Below are 23,198 nucleotides of genomic sequence, written 5' to 3' on the forward strand. Positions count from 1 at the left end.
TCACACAAATATGCACACACACGCACACACACACCAGACACGCATGCATACACACGCACAAATGCACATGCACACGGACACACACACAAAACAAACACATAAACACACACAAACACAGAGAGACAGCATACACTCCCCTGATATCAGAGTGCAACCACATACCCTGCAACACACTGATCACACACCGCCCTGAGGCCTAAAGACTACCGCAAGAATCACTCAGAATCTCGCTCATACTACACATGTCCCCAGAGCGGTGAGGTTGGCTGAAATCCGATCAGCGAGCGCTAAGATCAGCTGCAGAGGAGCGCTCTCTCACCCGGGTTATCTCCACAGCGCGCAGTCCGGTGTCGGGACCTGCAGGGACAGAGGCACGGGGCCGGCGTCAGTACCGTACGGGGGGTGGGGGGGGGGGGGGGGGAGGGGCTCTTTGGGGACACACAGAGGCTTTTCATTCCACCCCTACTCTTAATTGCTCCCATTGGACTCCACAGCAGATTCACATACAGCCCAACATTACCAAACGCCAAGGGCAGTTATCTGTGTGAGCTTTGCTGGTGTAAGTACAAAAGGCAGTGTGTCTGATAAAACATTACAGTGCCGGTCTGGCTCTTGAATATGAGAAGCAGAGGCAGCTCATGCATTTATATTCCTGAATGAGATCTAAATCCCCACAGATACATAAAATCTCTTGTCCTAGAGGGACCCGCAAAAACATATATATATATAAGCAAATGCAATACAGGAATACAACAGTTATACAGATCTATACAGGGAACCTGTTGCTTTGATGCAGTCATACTGCATTTATGCGAGTGGGGCTATCCCTCTGTGTGTGTGTGTGTGTGTGTGTGTGTGTATGTGAGTGTGTATACGCGTGTCTTGGAGTAGTAGGAGCAGTACGTACGTGTTTGTGTGTGCCTCTGTGGATGTGTGTGCGTGTGTGTGTATTGCAGTAGCAGTAGAAACAGTATGTGTGTGTATGCGTAAGGTGTATTGGAGCAGTACAAGTTGTATGTGTGTGTGCATGTATGTGTGTGTGAGTGAGTGTACGTGTGTGTGTGTGTTTGTGTGTGTGTGTGTGTGTGTGTATGGGCGTGTGTACGTGTGTGTGTGTGTGTGGCGTGTCTTTGCGCACGCACAAACCTGGGGTCTTCCTCGCAGCCTCAGACGCGGGCCTCCTGGCGTTGTTGAGGAAATGTGACGCGGAGGGGGCGGAGCCTGGGGCCAGGGGCGTCGTGCCGGCGCTGTTGCCACTGGCGTGACTCATCTGAAGGAACACGGGGGTGGGAGGGACACAGGAGAACAGACACCGTCAGCTCAGCTCGGCCCCGCCCACGCTGGGATGAATGGCGGCGGCATGCTTCTGGGTGAAGGATGCACACAAGTGTCTCCAGCGCGTCCGCTGGCCCCGCCCCGCCCGCCCCGCCCCTCCCCGCCCCTCCTGCGAGTGATGGGTGAGTTTGACGGACAGACAAAGCCGTGCAGGTGAGGGAGCCCATGCATGCGAAGCTCCCGGCAGCGTTAGGGTGGAGGGGAGCAACGGCTCACACGCACGCTTACGCAGACACACACACACCCACGCACGCCCGCACGAATGGCCGCGCAGACACACACACACACTCACTCACGCACACACGCATGCACGCATGCGCAGACACATACACACACATGCGCACACACACACGCACGCCTGCCTGCGCAGACACACACACTCGCTCATTCACACACACTCACACACACGCACGCGCAGACATACACTCACTCACACACACTCACACACATGCACACGCACGCAGACACACACACACACACACACCCGCAGTCATTCACACACACTCACACACACGCACACACTCACACACACTTACACACACTCAAACACAAACACACTCACACACACACACACATACATACATACACAAACCCATGCACACACTCACTCACACACATTCACACGCACACTCTCACACACACACACACACACACTCTCACACACTCTCACTCACTCACACACACTCACTCACGCACTCTCACGCACACTCACACACACCTGGCTTCCCTGGGAGGTGCGTCTGGATGAGATCCAGGAGGCAGCCTTCAGACGGCCCAGCTCAAGCAGCACCGTCCCCTTGGCGCACTGCAGGAGCACAGCGTAGAGCAGGTGACCACCTCGGAGCGCGCACCGCTAACCGCTACCCGCTAGCCGCCCGCGCGACGGCCCGCCGCACACGCACTCCACCGCACCCGCGCAGCGAGAGAAACAGGACACCGCCAGTCCCTGCCCCCTACATTCATACAGTTTAAATACGGGGACGCTTTTAATATGATAAATACCTTTCACAGCAGTGCATCTAAATAAACATGCACATATTTAAGTAGAATTTTTTTTATTTTGCGCAAAGAAATGCCAATAGTTTGGGTATATCTCGACTACGTATTTTATTTCTTTAAGGGAACTAGTAGGGCATATACTGTCAGTAAAATGTCCAGTATTAACCCATTATAAACTGAACTACTAAGTATTGGCTGAATGAGTTTGACTAGGTGGACTTTGGTAAACCGCACGGGTTCAGGGTGGATCTGATCACTACGTGAAAAAAGGCTTTAATAACACCAATCAGCTAAAAGCCAGGGGCCAGTGGAGAGCGCGGACTGGACTGGACCGGACTACATGCATATCGTGATCCGCATCGACGGCTGATCATAATGTGATCGGTCATATCTGTGATCCGATTTGATCGTCATACGACGTTGAACGCGATAGGGTGCGGTTATATGTGCTCAGCTGGGGTGATAATGCACGTGTGGAGAACGGGTGTAGATATGTCTCTGTGCTTCAGTGAGCAATCAGTTCTTGAGGTACGACAGAGATTTTATGCATCCTGATTTTCACAAATTAACTCCAAACCATGCTTTTGGGGGAATGATTGTGTTACTCAATTCCGCAGTGAATTTAATAAGCCCTCTACAGCGACATCTTGTGGCCAGTACTGGGCACTGCCGCTAGACCCCGGCTCTGTCTGGTTCATGTAATCCTGTTTAGAGCTAAGCTCGAATGATTTTCCAGCTAAAGCTCTTTTGTTGTGACATTCTTCCCATTGTTCCAATAAGCTCTCTCTGTCTCTCGTCCTCCCTCTCGCTCTGTCTGTCTCTCACTCACTCGTTCTCTCTCTCTCTCGCTCTCTCTCTCTCCCTCACCTTCAGGACGGCCGCCACCGTCTCCTGAGAGGCCTCCCTCATGTCCTCTCCGTTCACGCACAGGATCTGATCGCCCTGCATCAGGCGCCCGTCCAGGTCGGCGGCCCCGCCCTTCACCACGTCCGAGATGAAGACCCCCGTCCCGTTGCTGGGAGATGGGGGAGAGAGAGAGGACGGGGGAAAAAGGGGGGGGAGGGGGGTGAGACGACAGGGGGATGCCTCTTCGGAAGCAGCCACGCACGCTGCACGCGGGACAGAGCAGAAACGAACCGCACACACGGTGCGGCCTACAGCAGAAGGGACAACGCTGTGAACGAGACCCTGCGCCCTCATACACACGCATCAGCGCACACACACTCGTGACATCAGCGCACACACACACTCATGACATCAGCGCACACACACACAACCCTCCTCATTTCTCCTCAGCGCGGGGCTAAATGAGTCCCAGAGGAGGCCGTTTGACCTGAGCCGGGGGGGGGGGGGGGCTGGAGGCTGGGTGAGAGGAGTGGTGGGCTAGGCTAACCGCTAACAGTCACAGGGCTCACAGCGGAGCTCAGGGCCCGAGCGTTCATCATTAGCAGTCCAGCCACACTGTCGCCATGACGACCTCATTAGCGCCGCAAACGGGAGGATGGCACCTCCTGATTCATGTCGGCGGGCTCCGCGCGTGACGGCGCCGTCGCCCGCTAACAACATCCTCAGCGGCCGCTTAAGGAAGGGAGCTGTTTATTTGGTGAGGTTTTGGGATTTCTGCTATCCTAACCTTGAGGAACGCTAGCATGGCTGCAGCGCTTTCTGTCACTTTGTTGGCTCAAATGGTTTGCGATATGATGCCTGTCACTGTTAAAATCAACAGTGCTAATCATCGTAAAAAAGCGTATTGTCACTTCCATTGTTGCGGGCTGAAATGGTTCTAAAGAGGCTCGGATAGCTCATTCACTCTGACTAAAAAGCCGGCGCTATTCGCGTACTCTTGAAATTATGATTGCCGCGTTTACGCTGCGCTTTCCGACAGGACCACTCGCTCCGACGGCATTTCACCGCGACCGGCGTCGTTCTCTCAAAGCACATATCCATTACCCAACTTTTGGGCAGGCTCCTACATTTTTGTGAAATAAAAGCACTGCATAGAAAATAGCACTGCATCTCAATCCAGCAGGATGTCCTGCTAGCCAGATAGTGCACTCGTGAAAAAGGATTAAAGAATTACATTTTAAAATTTGGCTTATGGAACTAAGGGACCCTAGGTCTGGAACATGCGGTGCCACAGTGTATGGAGCGCTAACGCTGTAGCTGGACAGGCTACCTACAGTAATGCCACTGATATTATATCTACACATTAATTCAGGCATACAGTCATTCATCTGACAGAGGGGCTAATGTGGCACGACCCCACTTCTCATAGGGCAACCTTGTGATGTAACTGAAGCCACGCAACACTGTGAGACCAGGCTAAAGCGCTAGGGAAGCAGAGGCAAAGTGTCGTCCGGGTTACCGTTTCCCGACGATGCTGAGGCCCAGGCCGCGGCCGGCCTTCTTCTGCAGCTCCACGCGGAAGACGTCCAGGTTCTCCTCGTCGCGGTACTGGCTCTCGTCCCGCAGCACGGTCAGGCGCACCTTGGGCGGAGTCTGCCTCAGCGCGGCGATGGCGTCCTCGTGCGCCGCGCTCCGCAGGTCCACCCCGTTCACCTGCGCGCACACACACACGCACACAATCAGAACAATGCACACGCACACGCACGCACACGCACACATACATGCGCGCACGCACACACGCATACAATCAGAAAAATGCACACGCACACACATGCGTGCACGCACGCATACGCAAACATGCACACACAGAGAAACATGCGCACACACACACACACACACACACACACACACCAGTGCATTCTGTTAACAGGGCTGTTGAGCTCTCTCCACACCACTAACGCTAACAGCTTGGGAGGGAAGGTGAATGCACTCCATTTACACAGAGATGAGTGGACTGTTAAGGTTAAGCACTTGGAAAGCCTGCAGGCACTGCAGGCCCTGACTTCTCAGGCCTAAACAGTCTGGCTTTATAAGCTTTGTCATCTCAACACAAAAGGAGTTTTTGCTCCAGTGCGTCTGCCACAGTACGTCATTGCACCGTCTGTCCAGCAGGTGGGGTTCTTGTACTAGGTATACAAACAGGAAATCAGCATGGAGCTTTCTATTAGAATTTGGAGGGAAAAGTGTTATTTTCCCCTCTGCTGATGAGGTAAGAGAGCTGTCAGGCCTGAGGTGGAGCTCACTCCGCACGCTGCTCACCTCCAGGATCTGATCTCCAGCCCACAGCCGCCCATCGCGAGCGGCAGCCCCCTCCTCGTACACCTCGTGGATCACAATGGCATCCTGCGTAATAAGACACAATTAGGCCTGAGCCTGGACAAATGAAAAACGTCCTAGAGTAGGTGGGCTGATCTAGGATCAGTTTGGCCTATTTGCTCATAATGGATAAGGTTAAAATATGGAGGTAGCCTGACTGACACGTGCTAAAGGTCTTAGTAAATCAGAACCCCTAATTTGAGAAGCACATTCAGTCCTCTGATACGCTCACCCATGAACTGGCTCAGCCATAAAACCTTGTTCTTTTTGTAATGGAGGAATTGCAAGCCCCCAAAGCACCGTTCCAGGGTGAGAGAAACGGGTTCAAACAGGGATGGCAGATCTGGCCATTTTATTAGCAATATAGAGCAATTTTAGACATAGTTCTGCATATTTAATTAAATACAACCTAATAAAAATATGATTTTGAGTGCTGCAATAATGTTATGTTAAACTTAAACTTATGTAAAATTCAAATGCACTTGCACATTGCCTTCAGCGAAATGGTGTAATATGCTGATGCAAGTCTTAGGTACCTATAGAGTCACCACACATGTACAAGCCAATTAGACAGGAACTACCAATCACAGTCTCTATTTTCAGGTAGGCTATTACCGACTACTTAACTCAAGGCAGAATATCCCAATAATATACAAATTCAGCAGGAATGGATTGCGCTCTTATTTCAGACACACTGGTGTGAAAACAGTGGTAGATTGTTGACGATAACTAATGACACTGTCATAGCACAGGTCTGAAATGCTCACTCTCTACACTCTCCGATCGTTAAGATGATTCCACAGTGCATAACGCAACAAAATCACAAGCGCCACAATATGCACTACCATACGGTCACAAATCTGTCAAAGTTAATGACGCAATTCATCACACAAGCCACTTGAAAATTTCTATATTGTTTTGTTTTTTACTGATAAATGATAAATTATTAATTGCCATCTATACTAAAGCATTCCTTTTCCAAGACCTTCTCTAGTGTACAACAGCCTGTGCTATGGCTGTCAGGGTGACTATTTTCAATGCTAATCTAAACCACACACTACAGCAGAGTGTGAAGGACAGGTGTCACACTACTGCTAGCCTTTTGGCACCTGGACAGTTGCTAGGATACGGTAATGCAGTATTAACTAGCAGAATCCTGGTCAGATACTGACACTGCCCAGCTGGGATTAAGCCAATTATATTCCAGCACTGTTCACTCCAGATTGTAGTTGGCCAATAACATAGCCCAGATTCTACTTAAGGATGTCTAACCTATGGAGTCCAGTCCTCTGAACTTTACAGACTCATATTTTATCTTTCTATAAAAACAAATAAAATGTAGCTTGATTTAACCACCGAAACCATGAAAATAGCACATTTTGTAAAATATATTTTTAATGGGATTTTCAGTTTTATTGGACAGTACTGTGTCGAGAGACGGCGAAAATGGTGAACAAGAGAGGGGGGGGGGGGAAACAAGCGACAAAGGTCGCACGGCCGGATACGAACAAAAGGCCAAATCAAACGGCTGCCTCGCCTCGCTGGGGAGCGTCTGTTCTTTCCCTGCCTCCTGTGGCCCAGTGAGAGGCCCTGTGGCGGGCTGGGCACCGGGCGCTGCAGCCTGCGGCTGCCCTGGCCTCCCGCGGCTCGCGTCTCCTCCGCTCCATTCACACACATCAGATGAAACAAGAGTCTCGATTGTGTGTGCGGACGCTGAAGGAGCCTCTGGGCAGCAGCAGCCGGTGAGTCACTGCTCCTCTTCAGAAGAAGAGAGCAGACAGACGGCCTCATCGTGTCCCTCTGTTACAGACTGTCCTCTATTAGTGCAGCTCTAACTGTACTACTTTTATAGATCTACCTCTCCAGTAATGTTACTCTGACTGCCCTCTATTACTGCAGCTCTAACTGTGTACTACTTTTATAGATCTGCCTCTCCAGTAATGTTACTCTGACTGCCCTGTTACAGACTGTCCTCCATTAGTGCAGCTCTAACTGTGTACTACTTTTATAGATCTGCCTCTCCAGTAATGTTACTCTGACTGCCCTCTGTTACAGACTGTCCTCCATTAGTGCAGCTCTAACTGTGTACTACTTTTATAGATCTGCCTCTCCAGTAATGTTACTCTGACTGCCCTCTGTTACAGACTGTCCTCTATTACTGCAGCTCTAACTGTACTACTTTTATAGATCTACCTCTCCAGTAATGTTACTCTGACTGCCCTCTGTTACAGACTGTCCTCTATTACTGCAGCTCTAACTGTGTACTACTTTTATAGATCTACCTCTCCAGTAATGTTACTCTGACTGCCCTCTGTTACAGACTGTCCTCTATTACTGCAGCTCTAACTGTGTACTACTTTTATAGATCTACCTCTCCAGTAATGTTACTCTGACTGCCCTCTGTTACAGACTGTCCTCTATTACTGCAGCTCTAACTGTGTACTACTTTTATAGATCTACCTCTCCAGTAATGTTACTCTGACTGCCCTCTGTTACAGATCGTCCTCTATTAGTGCAGCAATAACTATGTATGTACTGCTGTTATAGATCCACCCCTTTATCAATGTTAGTCTCACTGTGTCCTTCTGTTATAGATCCTCCCCTCTATCAATGTTAGTCTGACTGTGTCTCTCTGTTATAGATCCACCCCTTTATCAATGTTAGTCTCACTGTGTCCTTCTGTTATAGATCCTCCCCTCTATCAATGTTAGTCTGACTGTGTCTCTCTGTTATAGATCCACCCCTCTATTAATGTTAGTCTGACTGTGTCTCTGTTATAGATCCTCCCCTCTATTAATATTAGTCTGACTGTGTCTCTGTTATAGATCCTCCCCTCTATTAATGTTAGTCTGACTGTGTCTCTCTGTTATAGATCCTCCCCTCTATCAATGTTAGTCTGACTGTGTCTCTCTGTTATAGATCCTCCCCTCTATCAATGTTAGTCTGACTGTGTCTCTCTGTTATAGATCCTCCCCTCTATTAATGTTAGTCTGACTGTGTCTCTCTGTTATAGATCCTCCCCTCTATTAATGTTAGTCTGACTGTGTCCTTCTGTTATAGATCCTACTCTCTATTAATGTTAGTCTGACTGTGTCCTTCTGTTATAGATCCTCCCCTCTATTAATGTTAGTCTCACTGTGTCCTTCTGTGATAGATCCTACTCTCCGTAGGAGAACCTGGCTGAACCGGAGTGGAAAATATCAAGTAAACAACCGCAGGACTGAGTGCAATTTGCAGCCAGCTAACCGTGATGCACAGCTCTACCGGATATTTTTATGGTTCATTTCGACACGCCGGTGTTCACACAGTACAGCGCTCACAAAGTCACAATCACACGTGAGAGATTTAGCCTAGCTTGTCCGCGCCGGTACAGCAGCAGGGCAGGACTGTACTGGGGGGAAGAGCCTGTCTTTGGCACGCTCAGCACGTCAGTGGCTGCAAAGTGACGGACAGTCCGGGGACCCATGGCTCTGGGAGCTTTGCCACTGCTTATCTGAGTGATTAGGGACGTTCGGGGACAGGAAATAGCCCATTCTGCATCCCGATGGCCAGGTGAGATGTTGATCTTTTGGCAGTGAATGTCTTCAGGGTGGTAAGGAAAATGCGGATGGCTCCCAAAATTCTTTAGTTGTACCAAAATGTTTTTACTGCAGCCGTGTGGCGCTATTCAGTCTTCACCCCCACTGTGTGCTCCAGTGAAACGTCCAGATCTTCTCTCACCATCACGCGTTTTATAAGGACCTGCCCTTCTGACTGGTTCTCTGACCCTCAAGGTGGGTTTGCTGTATAAAATTCCTCCTCTCTCTTACGCTTATTGCGAACTGTTGAAAGATCCAGCATGCCGGCACCCTCCCTGCGATCAGCATTTCAGGTCAGGTGCCTTTCCACATCAAAACTATTTCAAAGGCAGACCGTCGTTACGCAAGCACCAGTGATTATGCAAAACAGAAGAGTGAAAGAAGACCAGTTTCTGGCGCTTAGTTACAGACTCACCGGTCATGTGATCAGCTAATGACATGATAATGACTGCAATTTTCACAAATATTTAGCAGCGCGCTAATGGATCCCCGCTTCAATTCGCCGGCTTCTTCGCGGCACCGCCTTCCATTTCGGGTCCTGAAGCTAACCGAAGAGCCATTAGCTCTGAGAGCAGACACGAGCACATAAACGATCGCCATTTCAATAAAAATAGAACGCGTCGCCAACAGAAGGGAGACACTTGCTTGGGTCAGGAGTATAATTTGTTACGTGAACAGAGTGCATGAATTCCTTCCTATTTGTTCAGTTTAAATAGTGAGTTGAAAAGTAATACTGAAGGAGGCTGGGCCCTGGCAAAGGAACAGCCTGTGGAGCATTCACGCCGTGACGCTAACACGCTAGCGCACACGCTGCACGCGTGCAGAGCGGAGAGGGAGGAGGCGGGGCTCACCAGCTGCGTGTCTTTGCCCCCCACGATGCTGAGCCCCAGGCCGGAGCGCCCCTTGGAGATCTCGATGACCGTCTCCTGCCCCGGGACGATGGGGCACGTGGCGGGGTCTACGGCGAGGGGGGGCGAGAGGGAGAAAGGTAGCGTTAGCCTCTCTGTCCGCAAGAGCAGGGACTGAATCACTGACAGTCGCACTGTTTTTTTTTTACAGTAATATGACAATAATAGTGAGGAATTAAAATGTAGTCGAAATGTAGCTAAACTGTGGCAGTGTAGCATAATGGCTAGGAAAATGGGCTTGTAACTCCAAGGCTGAAGGGTCGATTCCCAGGTAGAGCACTGCCATCGTACCCTTGTGCAAGGTACTTAACCAAAATGAATTCAGTAAATAATCCAGATATAAACAAGAACGCACACAACGTCCATAATGACAAAACCGAGTCACTCACTACATGAATTCAAAATGGGGGTTCGGGTAGTGGGGCCCCCAACCCAAGACTCCCCAGGGACCTTTTCATACTGTACTGCCCTTCAGTCTCTGTTCAATTATGTTCCCACAAAACTGAACTTACCCAGCAGGAGAAAACAACCACTGATGAATGTCAAAAACATAAAAGAGCAACCAAAGCCCCCCTGAGCTCCAGCCCTCACTCTCACTGCTGGTAAAGCATACCTTGCAACATCTTCAAAAAATAAAACATGAAATAAATAAACAAACAAACACTGGATTTTGGCTGCACACCCTCCTCCCTCGGCAACATAAAACTTATAAAACTTAGCGAAGAGTCAGAGAGAAGCTGAAAACAGTGTGACACCTGTGAGCAGCTCAGAAGCAGCACACCGAGGCAATTACAGTCACACACACTGTCTCCTGAGGACTTGTGAGGCAGCAGCACTTACGGCATTAAGCTGAAGTCTGATTTCAGAGAGCGTACGCTAAGCTACACCGGCCCTGGCAAACTCTGGAGGGAAATTACCGAAGTTAAATCAGGGCTAAATTGGCGTATTTTACGACCGGCTTTACAGTTATAAACCTTAAAGCGACTGCGACTCTGCCTTTCCAATCACCGAAGAACGCAAAGCCAAAAAAACAGACGAAAGGTTACAGCTGGAAAACGACACTGGAGCCCTGCCATTTCGAAGTCTTGAGAGATGAGTCCTGCTCCTGCTTGGAGTAGACTGCCCCGCCCTAATTATACAGTACTGCGGTCAACGTCGGTTGCTTTTAAATGTGCTTTATAAATAAAGTTGACTTGACTCGCATGCCAGACAGTTCTGTGACTGTGCCGTGCTGCCCCGAGCCGTTCTGTGCTGGGCTACGCTCTGCCGTACTGGTACGATGCAACCCCCTGATGTTTCCCAGGGCATTCTGCTCTATTCTGCACTGCGAAGGACTGCATTTTTTATTCCAACTTTCCCAGAGAATTCATATCATTGCAAGGCAAACAGAGAGAAGCACCAAGACAAGCACACATCAGTATTTAAATACTAATTAGAATTAGACATTAGGAATTAAAATGGACACACACAGGTAACATAACGTAGAAAGATTTGTACACTTGGCTTCATGTAAGAGCTTGCAGGTTTAGTTTTACAGAGCTGCAATGCCTAGCGCACAGCGCTTCGTGTTGCTGTACCTCGACTGCAGTACTGGAAGTCGGGGCTGGTGCAGGAGGGGGGAGGGGGTGCCGGGAGAGACACAGCCCTGTCCAAAACGCCCGAGGGTAGCTTGCTGGAGGTCTTAGAAGCCTTCGAAAAGACGACGCTCTAATAAAGCAAATATTACGAAACGTTCATACACACTACGAGACAGAGGTATGTTAATATTTAATCACGCTCAACAAATTCGCACCAACAAATATTTATTACAAACAACATGCTTCAGTTTTTTGTAACGCATGGCCATTATCTTATAATCACAGAACAATTTCCTTGGAGAAACTGTAACCATAGAAATGACATGACCCATTTCCACCCCTGAAACTCATCCCACACTAGCTTATCACAGGCTCTGTGAAAACAACAATAGTATCTCTGGCAATATGACCCTCTCAGAACACAGCCTCTGTGTCGTATGCTATCTCTGAAAGCTGCTGTACCCCACACAAGCCCGCGTACAGTCACTGTACATCACCGTCTGCTGTATCCTGACTGTGCGCCTCCCCACTGATGTGCTCCCAGAGCCTCACACAGCTACTGAACACCGCACTTTCATATATCTGCTCCCAGAGCCTCACACAGCTACTGAACACCATGCTCTCTCATATATCTGTTCCTACAGCCTCACACAGCTACTGAACACCACGCTCTCTCATATATGCTCCCAGAGCCTCACACAGCTACTGAACACCGTGCTCTCTCATATATCTGTTCCTACAGCCTCACACAGCTACTGAACACCACACTCTCTCATATATCTGCTCCCAGAGCCTCACACAGCTACTGAACACAGCACTCTCTCATATATCTGTTCCTACAGCCTCACACAGCTACTGAACACCACACTCTCTCATATATCTGCTCCCAGAGCCTCACACAGCTACTGAACACAGCACTCTCTCATACATCTGCTCCCAGAGCCTCACACAGCTACTGAACACAGCACTCTCTCATATATCCTCACACCTTGCTGTGTTCATCTGCTCCCAGAGCATCAGAGCCTCACACAGCAACCGAACACCGTGCTTTATGATATATCCTGATAGATACAGCCCTCCCTGCTCGTAGCCAGCTCACCTGCTCCAGTGCAGGCTTCGCCGCCAGCTCGCTGTCCGACTCCACGCTCTTCTCCGAGGACTTGAGCTTCTGCAAACAGAGCAGAGAGACGCGTGACACCGCGAGCGTAAGAGACGCGCGTGACGCCGCGAGCGTAAGAGACACGCGTGACGCCGCGAGCGTAAGAGACACGCGCGACGCCGCGAGCGTAAGAGACACGCGCGACGCCGCGAGCGTAAGAGACACGCGTGACGCCGCGAGCGTAAGAGACACGCGTGACACCGCGAGCGTAAGAGACGAGCGTAAGAGACACGCGTGACACCGCGAGCGTAAGAGACGAGCGTGACACTGCGAGCGTAAGAGACACGCGTGACACTGCGAGCGTAAGAGACACGCGTGACGCCGCGAGCGTAAGAGACGGAGAGAACCGCGCGGCGAAGGCGTCTGCGAGCTCACCTTGGAGACGGACTCGCCGTCGCTGAGGCTCTTCAGGGCGGACTCCAGGGGAGGGGGTTCCACGCTCTCGCCAGACGCCGCGCCGACCTGCTCCTGCGGACGAACGAGGGAGGAGAGAGAGGGGGGTCAGGACTCCCGCTCGGCGCCACGGCAACGGTCGCCACAAAGAGGGTCCAACGAGCGCAGGAAAGGCGCGGCCACCGAGAGTCCTCACCTTGGCCAGAGAGGATTCTGGGAGAGCCCTGCTGAGGGGCAGAGACTCGGGGGGCTGGGGCTTGTCCGCGGGCGGCAGGACCGCCGCAGCATTGTGGAGGGACTGCAACATAATCATAGCACAATTAGCAACACTCATTTCAAAGCTTTATTACCGCCGTTGCTAATTAAGTATGAGCGGGCACTCACTTAAACAAGAACAGCGCCGAACCGGAGTTCAGAGCCCAAGGGCCATTACCTCCGCATTAAGCTTAAATAACCTGGCACTACGGAGCGCAGACTCCATTAACCTGCGGGTGTCTGCACGCTTCGCCGGCGGTACGCAGGGGCGGGTATTAAACTTTAATAAAACCCGTTTGTTTTGGCCCCTCTGCTCATTAAAAAAATATCTGCGGAGACGTGCGCCGTCAGACGAGACTTCCACGGAAATGCCGGAGACTTCAGCGAGAGCAGAGAGCGTGCGGTCTCATCCCGCCGCCCTCCCGCTGCTCGATTACGCGTGCGAAACGCGACTGTTCCCCCCGCGCACCTGGGCTGGAGGGTCGCGGTCACGGTCACGGTCACGGTCGTGAACCCGAGCAGCCCGAACGCCGCCGCTGAAGAGGGGAGCGCCGCGCTCCGCGAACGTACCTCATTGGACGAGATCGGCGGCGGGGGGGCGGGGAAGGGCGGCACGGCCATCTGATTGACAGCGTCTTCGTTCCTTGGGAAGAGAAGAGAACATGGAGAATGGAAAACGTAGCGCTGGGTAAATAAAAGGGTTATTTGCTAGGGCGCTGGGTTAGCGGCGAAGGCTTCCTGTGCGAGCGAGCCCGATGGAAACGGTACACTGTGAGACGGGAAGCCGAAGATTCCCGATGACAGGCCACGCCTCCTGCGGACCCTGTCGGACCCGCCCTCCCAGGAGAGCGGGCTGGAACCGACAGCAGCAGCAGTGCTGAGCTCCAGCAGCGGGAGGCGCTGTCGGCGCAGGCCTGTAGCTCACCGGGATTCTCCATCGCCGGCGAAAACACAACGGCGCATTGTGCCGCCCGCTCTCCTGCTTCTGCCTAAACCTCCCATAGGCTCTCTCTCTTCCCTCCACCTCCCCGCTCTCACGCGAGTGTCCTCCACCCCCACCCCCACCCCCACCCCCACCCCCACCCCCACCTCCCCACCCCACCCCCTCCCCCGCCCCGAACTACGCGGGAATGCCCCGGTGGCCCTGAGCGGGGCGGGGCAGCCCCCGCGCCTCCATCTGCTCCGCCCGCGCCCTGCCCGCCATCTCGCCATCGCGACAGATGTTCGGCGACAACGCAGGCAGGGTTCTCGTCTGTGTGCTGTAACAGGACAACAAACAAACCAACATTTCGGCAAAGCAATAAACGCCGCCTGGAGGCAGGGGGGATTGGGGTTTACCAAAGCGTCACATATCACAAAGCCCGAGTGCCAGCGCACGGACCGGCAGAGACGCAGGAACACCGTAGCAAACACGTTTAAAGACCCGAACTGCTTATCTACCAGCAACACATGCAAGGCCTCAGCCTACAACTTTAATGTTTCTAGATTTCACAAGCACGTGTGCACACACGCATACGCACACATGCACACACACACAAATGCACAGGCACAAACACACACACACACACACACACACACAGTATTACGCAACATTTACTTTTAAAGACCTTTTTTAAATGAGCCAATATGCACGACTCTACTATGACAGTCACAGGTTCTACAGCTATGCATGCGGGTAAGAAACCGACAGCACTGGAGCCTGTTTCCCTTTCGACCGCCAGTACCACACGAGCAACACACCCGCACGTCACGCAGGCACGCACGTCAAACACAGAACACGCACGGTCACCAGACCGCACGGCGCGCACGGTCGCGCACGTCACGCAGTCACAACAAACCGCACGGTCACGCATGGTCCCACAAACCCACGCCGCACGGTCCGCCTCACGCACGGTCACACACAGAACCCGCACGGTCGCGCACGGTCACGCACGGTCACGCACAGAACCCGCACGGTCACGCATGGTCACGCACGGTCACACACAGAACCCGCACGGTCACGCACGGTCACACACAGAACCCGCACGGTCACGCATGGTCACGCACGGTCACGCACAGAACACGCACGGTCACACACAGAACCCGCACGGTCGCGCACGGTCACGCACGGTCACACACAGAACCCGCACGGTCGCGCATGGTCACGCACGGTCACGCACGGTCACGCACAGAACACGCACGGTCACACACAGAACCCGCACGGTCGCGCACGGTCACGCACGGTCACACACAGAATCCGCACGGTCGCGCACGGTCACGCACGGTCACGCACGGTCACCTCACGGTCACGCATGGTCACGCATGGTCACGCACGGTCACGCATGCAAACGGCACCGGCTTCGGTGGAACGGGCCTGAAACGCAGGAAAAGCCCAGGAACTGAAAGATGGAGACACAGGCACACGGACACGTGTTGAGCGGTAAGGAGTCGTCACCCAGCGCAACACAAGCCGAACAGCGGCATCGCCTCCTCTTCTCCCTCAGTGTCGGGGTCCCCCCCAGGGAAAGCGCCCCCTCGTCCACCGGGTCTGTCCGTTTAAGGGCGGAGCGCGGACATCCCAGAATGCTCGGCGCTCCCGTGGGCGGAGGGACGGAGCGTGGGGGAGCCACGCCGGGCTGAGGCGTCTGAGGGCGTTTTCCCCAGGGAGCGCGTGCGGTGGTCACCGAGTCACACGGCGGGCGCCGTCTCCAGCTCATACTGGCTTCATCATTGGCTCTCTCTCTTTCCCTCTCTCTGTCTCCACCTCCCTCTCCCTCCCTCCCTCCCTCCCTCTCTCCCTCTCTCCCCACCTCTCTCTCTCCCTACCTCTCTCTCTCCCCGTCTCCCTTTATCGTCCCTGGCCAGTGACTGACCCCTCTCCAATTACAGTTAATGTGTTTTTTGTCAGGGTGGAGGGCACTGGAGGAGGGCCGGGAGAATTTACGGATGTATCAATCCGTCGCTGCTCGCTCCGCTCCCTCCCCGCGCAAATAAGAGGAGGAGGAGGATGAGGAGGAAGGAGCCCGCCGTCGTCTACAAGGTCGCCCCGATGCCGAACGGCGACGTGCGAACAGAAACGCCGCCGCGCTAAGCCGCACACACGCAGGAGCGGCGACATCTGACGCTCCATCGGTCGGAAATAAGGGGCACTTTGTGACTCCTGTTTGGGTTATCAGTTCACACTGACTGCCTCACACTGATGTTGCCATAGTGATATGACAGAATCTCTTCGCCACCTTCCAACATTCAATCTTCCTCTGGCAGATGACCTTTTGTAAGTTACAGGAGGGAGGTGGGGGGGGGGGGGGGGTTCTACTTCTTAAAAAAGTGTTCTTGAAAACAAAATACAGCACACGGCTGTGACACAAACACCGCCGGTCTCAAACGCTGGCTTTTTGACAAGTCGCTTTTTTTAAAAAAACAAAAAAGAAAAAGACCGGCGCTCTCTCTTTCCTCTCCAGATTAGGCATCGATTCCTGGCAGAAGGTGCGGCGGGGACGGGTCGTCAATTTCCAGAAAAATAAAATGCCGAAGACGGCCTAATAAATATTAATAAAGACGGAAATAAACATCACCTGAGAAAATAGCGGGCGATCGTTAGCATCGCTCTGGCGTGCGTGTCCATTGATCTGAGCCTGGCAGAGCAGCCTCCCGCCGCGTTAGCATCGCAGCTCCCCCCCCCGCGTATGACAGCGAAAGAATCGTTCATCCCCGTTTGGATCTCCGCCACGGGTTCTCTCCTCCTCGACGCCACAGCCATCGCTTCCGCGTCGCGGTCGCTAAACAGAGGCCGGGGTAAGGGACCGGCACCGACCCGCTCTCTACCCGGCAGCGCGTCCCGCGCGCCTGCCTTCTCCCGCCCGGAGGAAGCCGTCGGCGTCGCCGCGTTCGATTACAGCCGACGGGGAGAGCACCTGAGGAAAGCGAGCGGGCGCGGAGAAGGCGGGGTCGCTCTCCCCGGAGACGCCCGCGGACGGCGGGAGGGAGCGGGGTTTGGCGGGGGCTTGTTCCGCGCCGAACGCGCGGACAGATATCGGAACGCTGCGCGACGAGACGCAAAAAAAGGCCCGGGACGACGGGTCGCCCTCGGTCGCTCGGTTTGAAAAAAAAAACGGGAGAAGAAGAAGAGGAACAGGTAGGGGGGAAAAAAGCATCTTGGGACGGAGCCACGGAGGTCATTACTTCACAGCTCGTTCGTTTGACTTCCCCTGGAAGACGGGAGGCTAGCAGAGCTGTGAGGTGAAGCGCTTGTATTCGACACACGCGTAGCGCGCTCTTTGTCTCAGATGGCAACACGGAGGGCACGAGAACCCTCAAACTAGAGTTTATATAACCTCCCTCTCTAAACAGTTTCACACTATTTATACAGCGCTGAAGATTGCCGATAAAAAATATCAGGAAAATACCAGGACTTTTTCCTTCCCCTCTGTATCGGTACAGTGCAGAACGGACTGAGGGGAAGGCGCTACTCTCAGTGTGCTCGTCCTTCCGCCGTTTCAGACATGCCCGCCGTGATGCACGAGCAACAGACATGCCCTCTGGCTCCGTCCCAATTCACTGCCTCCCCAGGGGCGGCAAAGTCCACACTACCTGAGGAAAAGGCCATATCTAACTTCACACAGGCATCTTAGAGTTGCCTCTATTTGTCCTGTCTTCCGAGATTAAGCAAGAAGAACAAGTACGCATTTTTTGCAGGTATGGTTTGTCAAAAAATCAGGAGGCAGTGTTACGGTACGTTTCGACAGTTATATATGTATATATGTGTATATCCACGAGATGGCCCAGACTCCACTGGTTCATTGCAATGATGTGTGCAGTGAGCATTCATTTTCATAATGAGCCAAACACTCAATTATCACTGTAGCAAAAGAAAGGTCCAGACGGCACCACCATGTTCAAATATTTATTGACCCATAAGAAGGCTAACGCGTTTCGGAGATGGACTACGTTTCGTCGAAGCGTAAAGAACTTTATTATCACAGCTACGACCTTCGCAATTAACGTGCAGAACCTACCCGAGCAAACACAAAACGTTCTCACAATATTGCCGTCATGTAGCGGTAACGTCATAGTATTCGCAAAAAAAACACTCCAGTAACGCCGTGAGAACCTTTCGCGTTGGCTGGGGCGTCATTGCTGAGATGAATCTGACCAATCTGCTGCCAATTCAGGCAGCAAGGCTCCCGGTTATCAGCGGGTGTGACGGAAAGGCGAAACATTACCGTGATGTGTGCGAACGGGAAAGGACCGAGCGAGTCTCGCCGCCCTGTGAATTGATTCTGCGGGTGCTCTGCCGCGGCGTAAACAGGAAGTAGCCCTGTTTTGACTGTAGAAATGATTAGAATGTGAGAATGTGACCTACAGCGACAGCAGGCTGTCTGTCTGGCGGCTGAGCCAGAATGGCGGGCGTTCTTCTTACCTGACCAGAACAAGTTTGACCTTGGCGGGGGCGCTCTTTATGATGGCAGACGCATTCTGGTGGCTTCTACCGTACAGGACCTGGTTGTTGATCTTGGCCGAGAAGGAAAAACACATTAGAATTAGAATTAGAACTCTGGTCGGCAGCCTAGGGTATCTATGGCTACCAGGGATAAAAACTACAAAAGGCTACAAAACTGGCTATGCACCTTATTAACACACAGCCAAGATCAAATGGCTACGCTGTCATAAGATTATGCATTTTTTGAGACACTCATCCTGGTGTTAAAACAGCACGTTTTTTTCATTTATATTCTGAGGAAAAACAGGGATGGCAACCTACATTTGCGAATGCTGTAATATATACAACACAGCAGGGAGAGGTGTGTGTGTGTGTGTGTTGTGTACATGTGTTGTGTGTATGTGTGTGTGTTTGCGAGCAGCAGGTAAAATACGTGCACTGTGCAGGTGCGTTCCTAAATGAACGCATCTCCAAGTAGCTTCTCATATCACAAATTCTACTACACGCTCTGACCACTGCTCGTCATGCGCACAGGTACCCACGCGTGCACCCGCCCACGCCCAGGTACGTGCGCTCCTCCCACACCCGACCATCTTCCACTCCGTTAGTCGCAGGGCGCCGTGCGCGGCTAGCTCGTGCCGACTGGGACACGGACACGTCTCTCGCTGTCTGGAGACGGTCGGGAGTCTGAAGGCGGGCAGCGAGGGGATCCTTAAGCAGGGGAGCCCCAGGGGACGCTGGCTGACTGAAGCTAAGCCCTGCTGCTGAAAGCCACTACCCAGGAGCCCCCGGGTCACAGGCGGAATAACGGGCTAAGCCTGCGCTAGCAGCGAGTGGCTTAACTATTACTGCGCCACCAGGGATCCCTGTGTGCGCTTTCACAAAGGTGATGGATAACAGCATTACAGAGAAGGAATTAAGGAAATGGAGAGAGACAGAGAGCGAGAGAGAGAGCAAGAGAGAGAGAGAGAGAAGAGCAAGAGAGGAGAGAGAGGAGAGAGAGAGGAGAGGGAGAGAAGAGAGAGAGAGAGGGGAGGAGAGTAGAGGAGAAGAGAGAGAGAGAGAGAGAGAGAGAGAGAGAGAGAGAGAGAGAGAGAGAGAGAGAGTGAGAGAGAGAGAGGAGAGTGTGAGAGAGAGAGCAAGAGAGAGGAGAGAGAGAGAGAGACAGCGAGAGAGAGAGAGAGAGAGAGAGAGAGCGAGAGAGAGAGGAGAGAGAGAGGAGAGAGAGCGACATGCAGGCAGTGATTGATGAACTCTTTACCAATCCTCAAATGAAAATAGCTTCCTAATATCTTGGAAGGGATTACTCCGAAAGAAAAAAAAAAAAAAAAAAAGCTAAATATTTAGCGCAACATAACCTTGGCTGTCAGTAAGAAGCCCAGAAATATGCGCGATGTGTTCAGTTTTTCAGGAATTGGCATTCATGTCACAAGCCCGCGAATATGCAGGGTCTGCAGCAGTACTCCAGCAGAAACGTAACTAAAGCCCTGCGTACAAACACAGCACAAACAAATTCATCTAATTCCAAACCCAGACGATTCGAGGAGGATTTCTGTCTGATTAGCCTAACCCGAGTGGCCCGTTCTGGAAGACACAAAGAAAAGTGGTATTTTTCCACTTGCCACGGTGACAGATCCTCTTGCCATTAATCTGGCGGTGACAGGGTGGTTTAAATCAGCCTGGCTCCCCCTGTTCTCTGGGAAAGAGACGCGCCATCACAGTGACAGTGATGGAAAGGCTTCATTTTCCCGCAGGGTGAATTCTGGGCTCAACAGGAAAATACTATTACTGAGAGTGAAAGGTGCCTGGACAGAGGGCCTTCAGCCAATCACTGGAGCTGTCCTCTGACAAAAGAATGCCTGAGGCAGCGGCGCTGGTTCTGAGGGAACATCGCTCGCATGTAATGCCAACCTGTCTCCGTGTGTGTAGCTGCTCCTGTTACACTGTGATGTGTGTCATGGATGTGCATGCATTGTATGTGCTGTACAGTTTGCATGCACTGTGCTCACAAACATGCAACTATATATTATATACACACACACACACACACATATATACATATATAGTTCACATACAGTACGTTCAATGTGTGCATAAATTTTACCAAAAGAAGCTGTGTATAAAGTCTTCTCATTGGGTTCAAATTGAAAGTCTTTTTTGTTTGTGGTGTCTGTCTCTGCGTGCATGTGTGTGTTTGTGTGTTTGAGATTGAGAGAGTGAGAGTGTGTGAGAGTGGTGTGTGTTTGCGTGTGTCTCTTTGTGTATGTGTATGTGTGTGCATGTGCGTGTGCACGCGTTTGAGTGTGTAAGCATATGTATGTGTGCGCCTGTGTGTGTAGGTAGGTGTGTGTGTGTGTGTGTGTGTGTGTAGGTACGTGTGTGTGTGTGTGCGCCTGTGTGTGTAGGTAGGTGTGTGTAGATATGTGTGTGTGTGTGTGCGCGCCTGTGTGTGTAGGTAGGTGTGTGTGTGTGTGTGTGTGTGTAGGTGTGTGTGTGTGTGCGCGCGCGTATGTGTGTGTAGGTACGTGTGTGTGTGTGTGTGTGTGCATGCATGCACCTGTGCATTCTCTCACCTCCAGGAGCTCATCCCCGATGCGGATGCGGCCGTCCCTGCCCGCCGGCCCGTTGGCGGTAATGCCCACCACGAAGATGCTGATGCAGGAGCGGTCGCGGTTTCCCGCCAGGCTGAGCCCCAGGCCCTGCCGGTCCTTCTCCAGCTCCACCAGCAGCAGCTCTCCCGGAAGGTCCCCATACCTCTGCCTGATCCGCTCTGACACACACACACACACGAACACACACAAACACACACACACACACACACACACACACAAATACACACGAATACACACGAACACACACGAACACACACACACACACACACATGCACACGAACACACACACACACACACACATGCACACACACACACACACACACACACGCACACAGAGAACAGAAACCGTAAATACCTCCAGCCTCTTTCTCAAGTCTTTTTCCATGAAAACATTACCTCCTGCATCCAGATGGAAATGATGCTTCAGTTTCCTTTTAACATACAATTCACTTTAATTTGTACACCAGTTGAGTAGGTAGTAAAAATGTAAAACTACAGCTACAATGACACACACAGACATGGCCTTGATAATTCTTTCAAAAAAGGCACCATTTCACTGTGTTGGACCGGCAATACATCATTTGAAATATAACGAATGTGAAATATAAGCCTTAGAAACAGAGAAAGCATACATTTTAATGATTGACACTCAAAGGTTAACATACAAATGTGCTTGTTAAGGAAATCCAATTCATTTCAATTCGACAGAAAGATATTTTAGGCCTCAACAGCATTCATTGAAAGCTTCCTGAGCTTTTCCTTCATACACTGATTCCAGTTCTAGTTCCCACCAATCAACCAAGAACTCAAAATGCCTATGTATCAAAAACACCACTACAAAATACCCACAATGCACCTGGACCACAACACCCACATTCCCCATGTGACTTCAAATGGTCACAACCGGAGCGGATTCTCTGCTGTCCCAGGTACAAAAGAGAAGGCAGGCATTTATTCATGAAGCCATTATTCTGATCGACACAGCAAGAGCACAGCGTATATACCCTCACTGACCAAGCTCACTATGGCCACTGCACACACAGTCGCAGTCTGATGCACATAACGATTTATATAACGTGTAGTGGATGGCTGTACAAACAATGCAAAACTGACCGACGTATTTATGTTTAGTGTATATAGGTATGTAAAGTATATTTATTTATGTACAACAGTCTGGGGGATAGATGATGTATCATGCATCTTTGTGCTGAGCGGCGTATCAACTGTTGCTCCAAAAGGGGATTAAGAATTCTCAAACTTAAAATGTATCTCCATGGAAATCAGGTTGACGTCAATCATTGAAAAGACTGTGGGGGGGGGAAATGCTTTTAAATCTTATTGTTCAGGGCTGGATGTTCTGAGTGGGCCCCGAGGCAATCGGAGGACAGCGGCTTACTTCCACTACTTGCATGAAAATAATACTTGGAAAGGCACTCAGAGCGAATGCTTTTGCAAAGCTTTTTGGCCTCAAAACGAGAGAGCCGTGCACATTGTACTCAGAGTTCAACATGCTGTCAGTAACATTCCGGAAAAAAAACACCGGGAACGTTCTGGAACGCAACAAGGAGCGCGGCTGCGCTCCAACGAACCGGCATCCTTCTGCCGGATGAGAACACGGGCCGTGTGGCACAGGATCCCCTCAAAGTCACCGAGACCTGTGTATGGTGGCCTGGTTACCAGAGGCCCTGGCAGTCCAGTCCGGCTGCAGCCGCCCAGCTCGGCTAGAGCGCATAAATAGATC

The 23,198-nt window shown here is 51.6% G+C and overlaps 1 protein-coding gene across 1 annotated transcript in view; it reads right to left on the minus strand.

Annotated features, from left to right (window-relative positions):
• Positions 1-23,198, minus strand: part of patj (PATJ crumbs cell polarity complex component) — a 98,707-nt gene that overhangs the window by 8,297 nt on the left and 67,212 nt on the right. Inside the window, exons 23-36 of the mRNA XM_064331304.1 lie at positions 21,419-21,615; positions 18,825-18,916; positions 13,997-14,069; positions 13,368-13,469; positions 13,154-13,246; positions 12,719-12,787; positions 11,620-11,749; positions 9,986-10,092; positions 5,500-5,583; positions 4,700-4,893; positions 3,202-3,349; positions 2,054-2,140; positions 1,147-1,270; positions 320-357 (exon numbers count right to left, since the gene is read on the minus strand). Of these exons, the coding sequence (XP_064187374.1) occupies positions 320-357; positions 1,147-1,270; positions 2,054-2,140; positions 3,202-3,349; positions 4,700-4,893; positions 5,500-5,583; positions 9,986-10,092; positions 11,620-11,749; positions 12,719-12,787; positions 13,154-13,246; positions 13,368-13,469; positions 13,997-14,069; positions 18,825-18,916; positions 21,419-21,615 (1,538 nt within the window). The remainder of the gene's footprint in view (positions 1-319; positions 358-1,146; positions 1,271-2,053; positions 2,141-3,201; positions 3,350-4,699; positions 4,894-5,499; positions 5,584-9,985; positions 10,093-11,619; positions 11,750-12,718; positions 12,788-13,153; positions 13,247-13,367; positions 13,470-13,996; positions 14,070-18,824; positions 18,917-21,418; positions 21,616-23,198) is intronic.

Source organism: Anguilla rostrata, chromosome 4 (assembly GCF_018555375.3).
Source record: "Anguilla rostrata isolate EN2019 chromosome 4, ASM1855537v3, whole genome shotgun sequence".
Taxonomy (NCBI): Eukaryota; Metazoa; Chordata; class Actinopteri; order Anguilliformes; family Anguillidae; genus Anguilla; species Anguilla rostrata.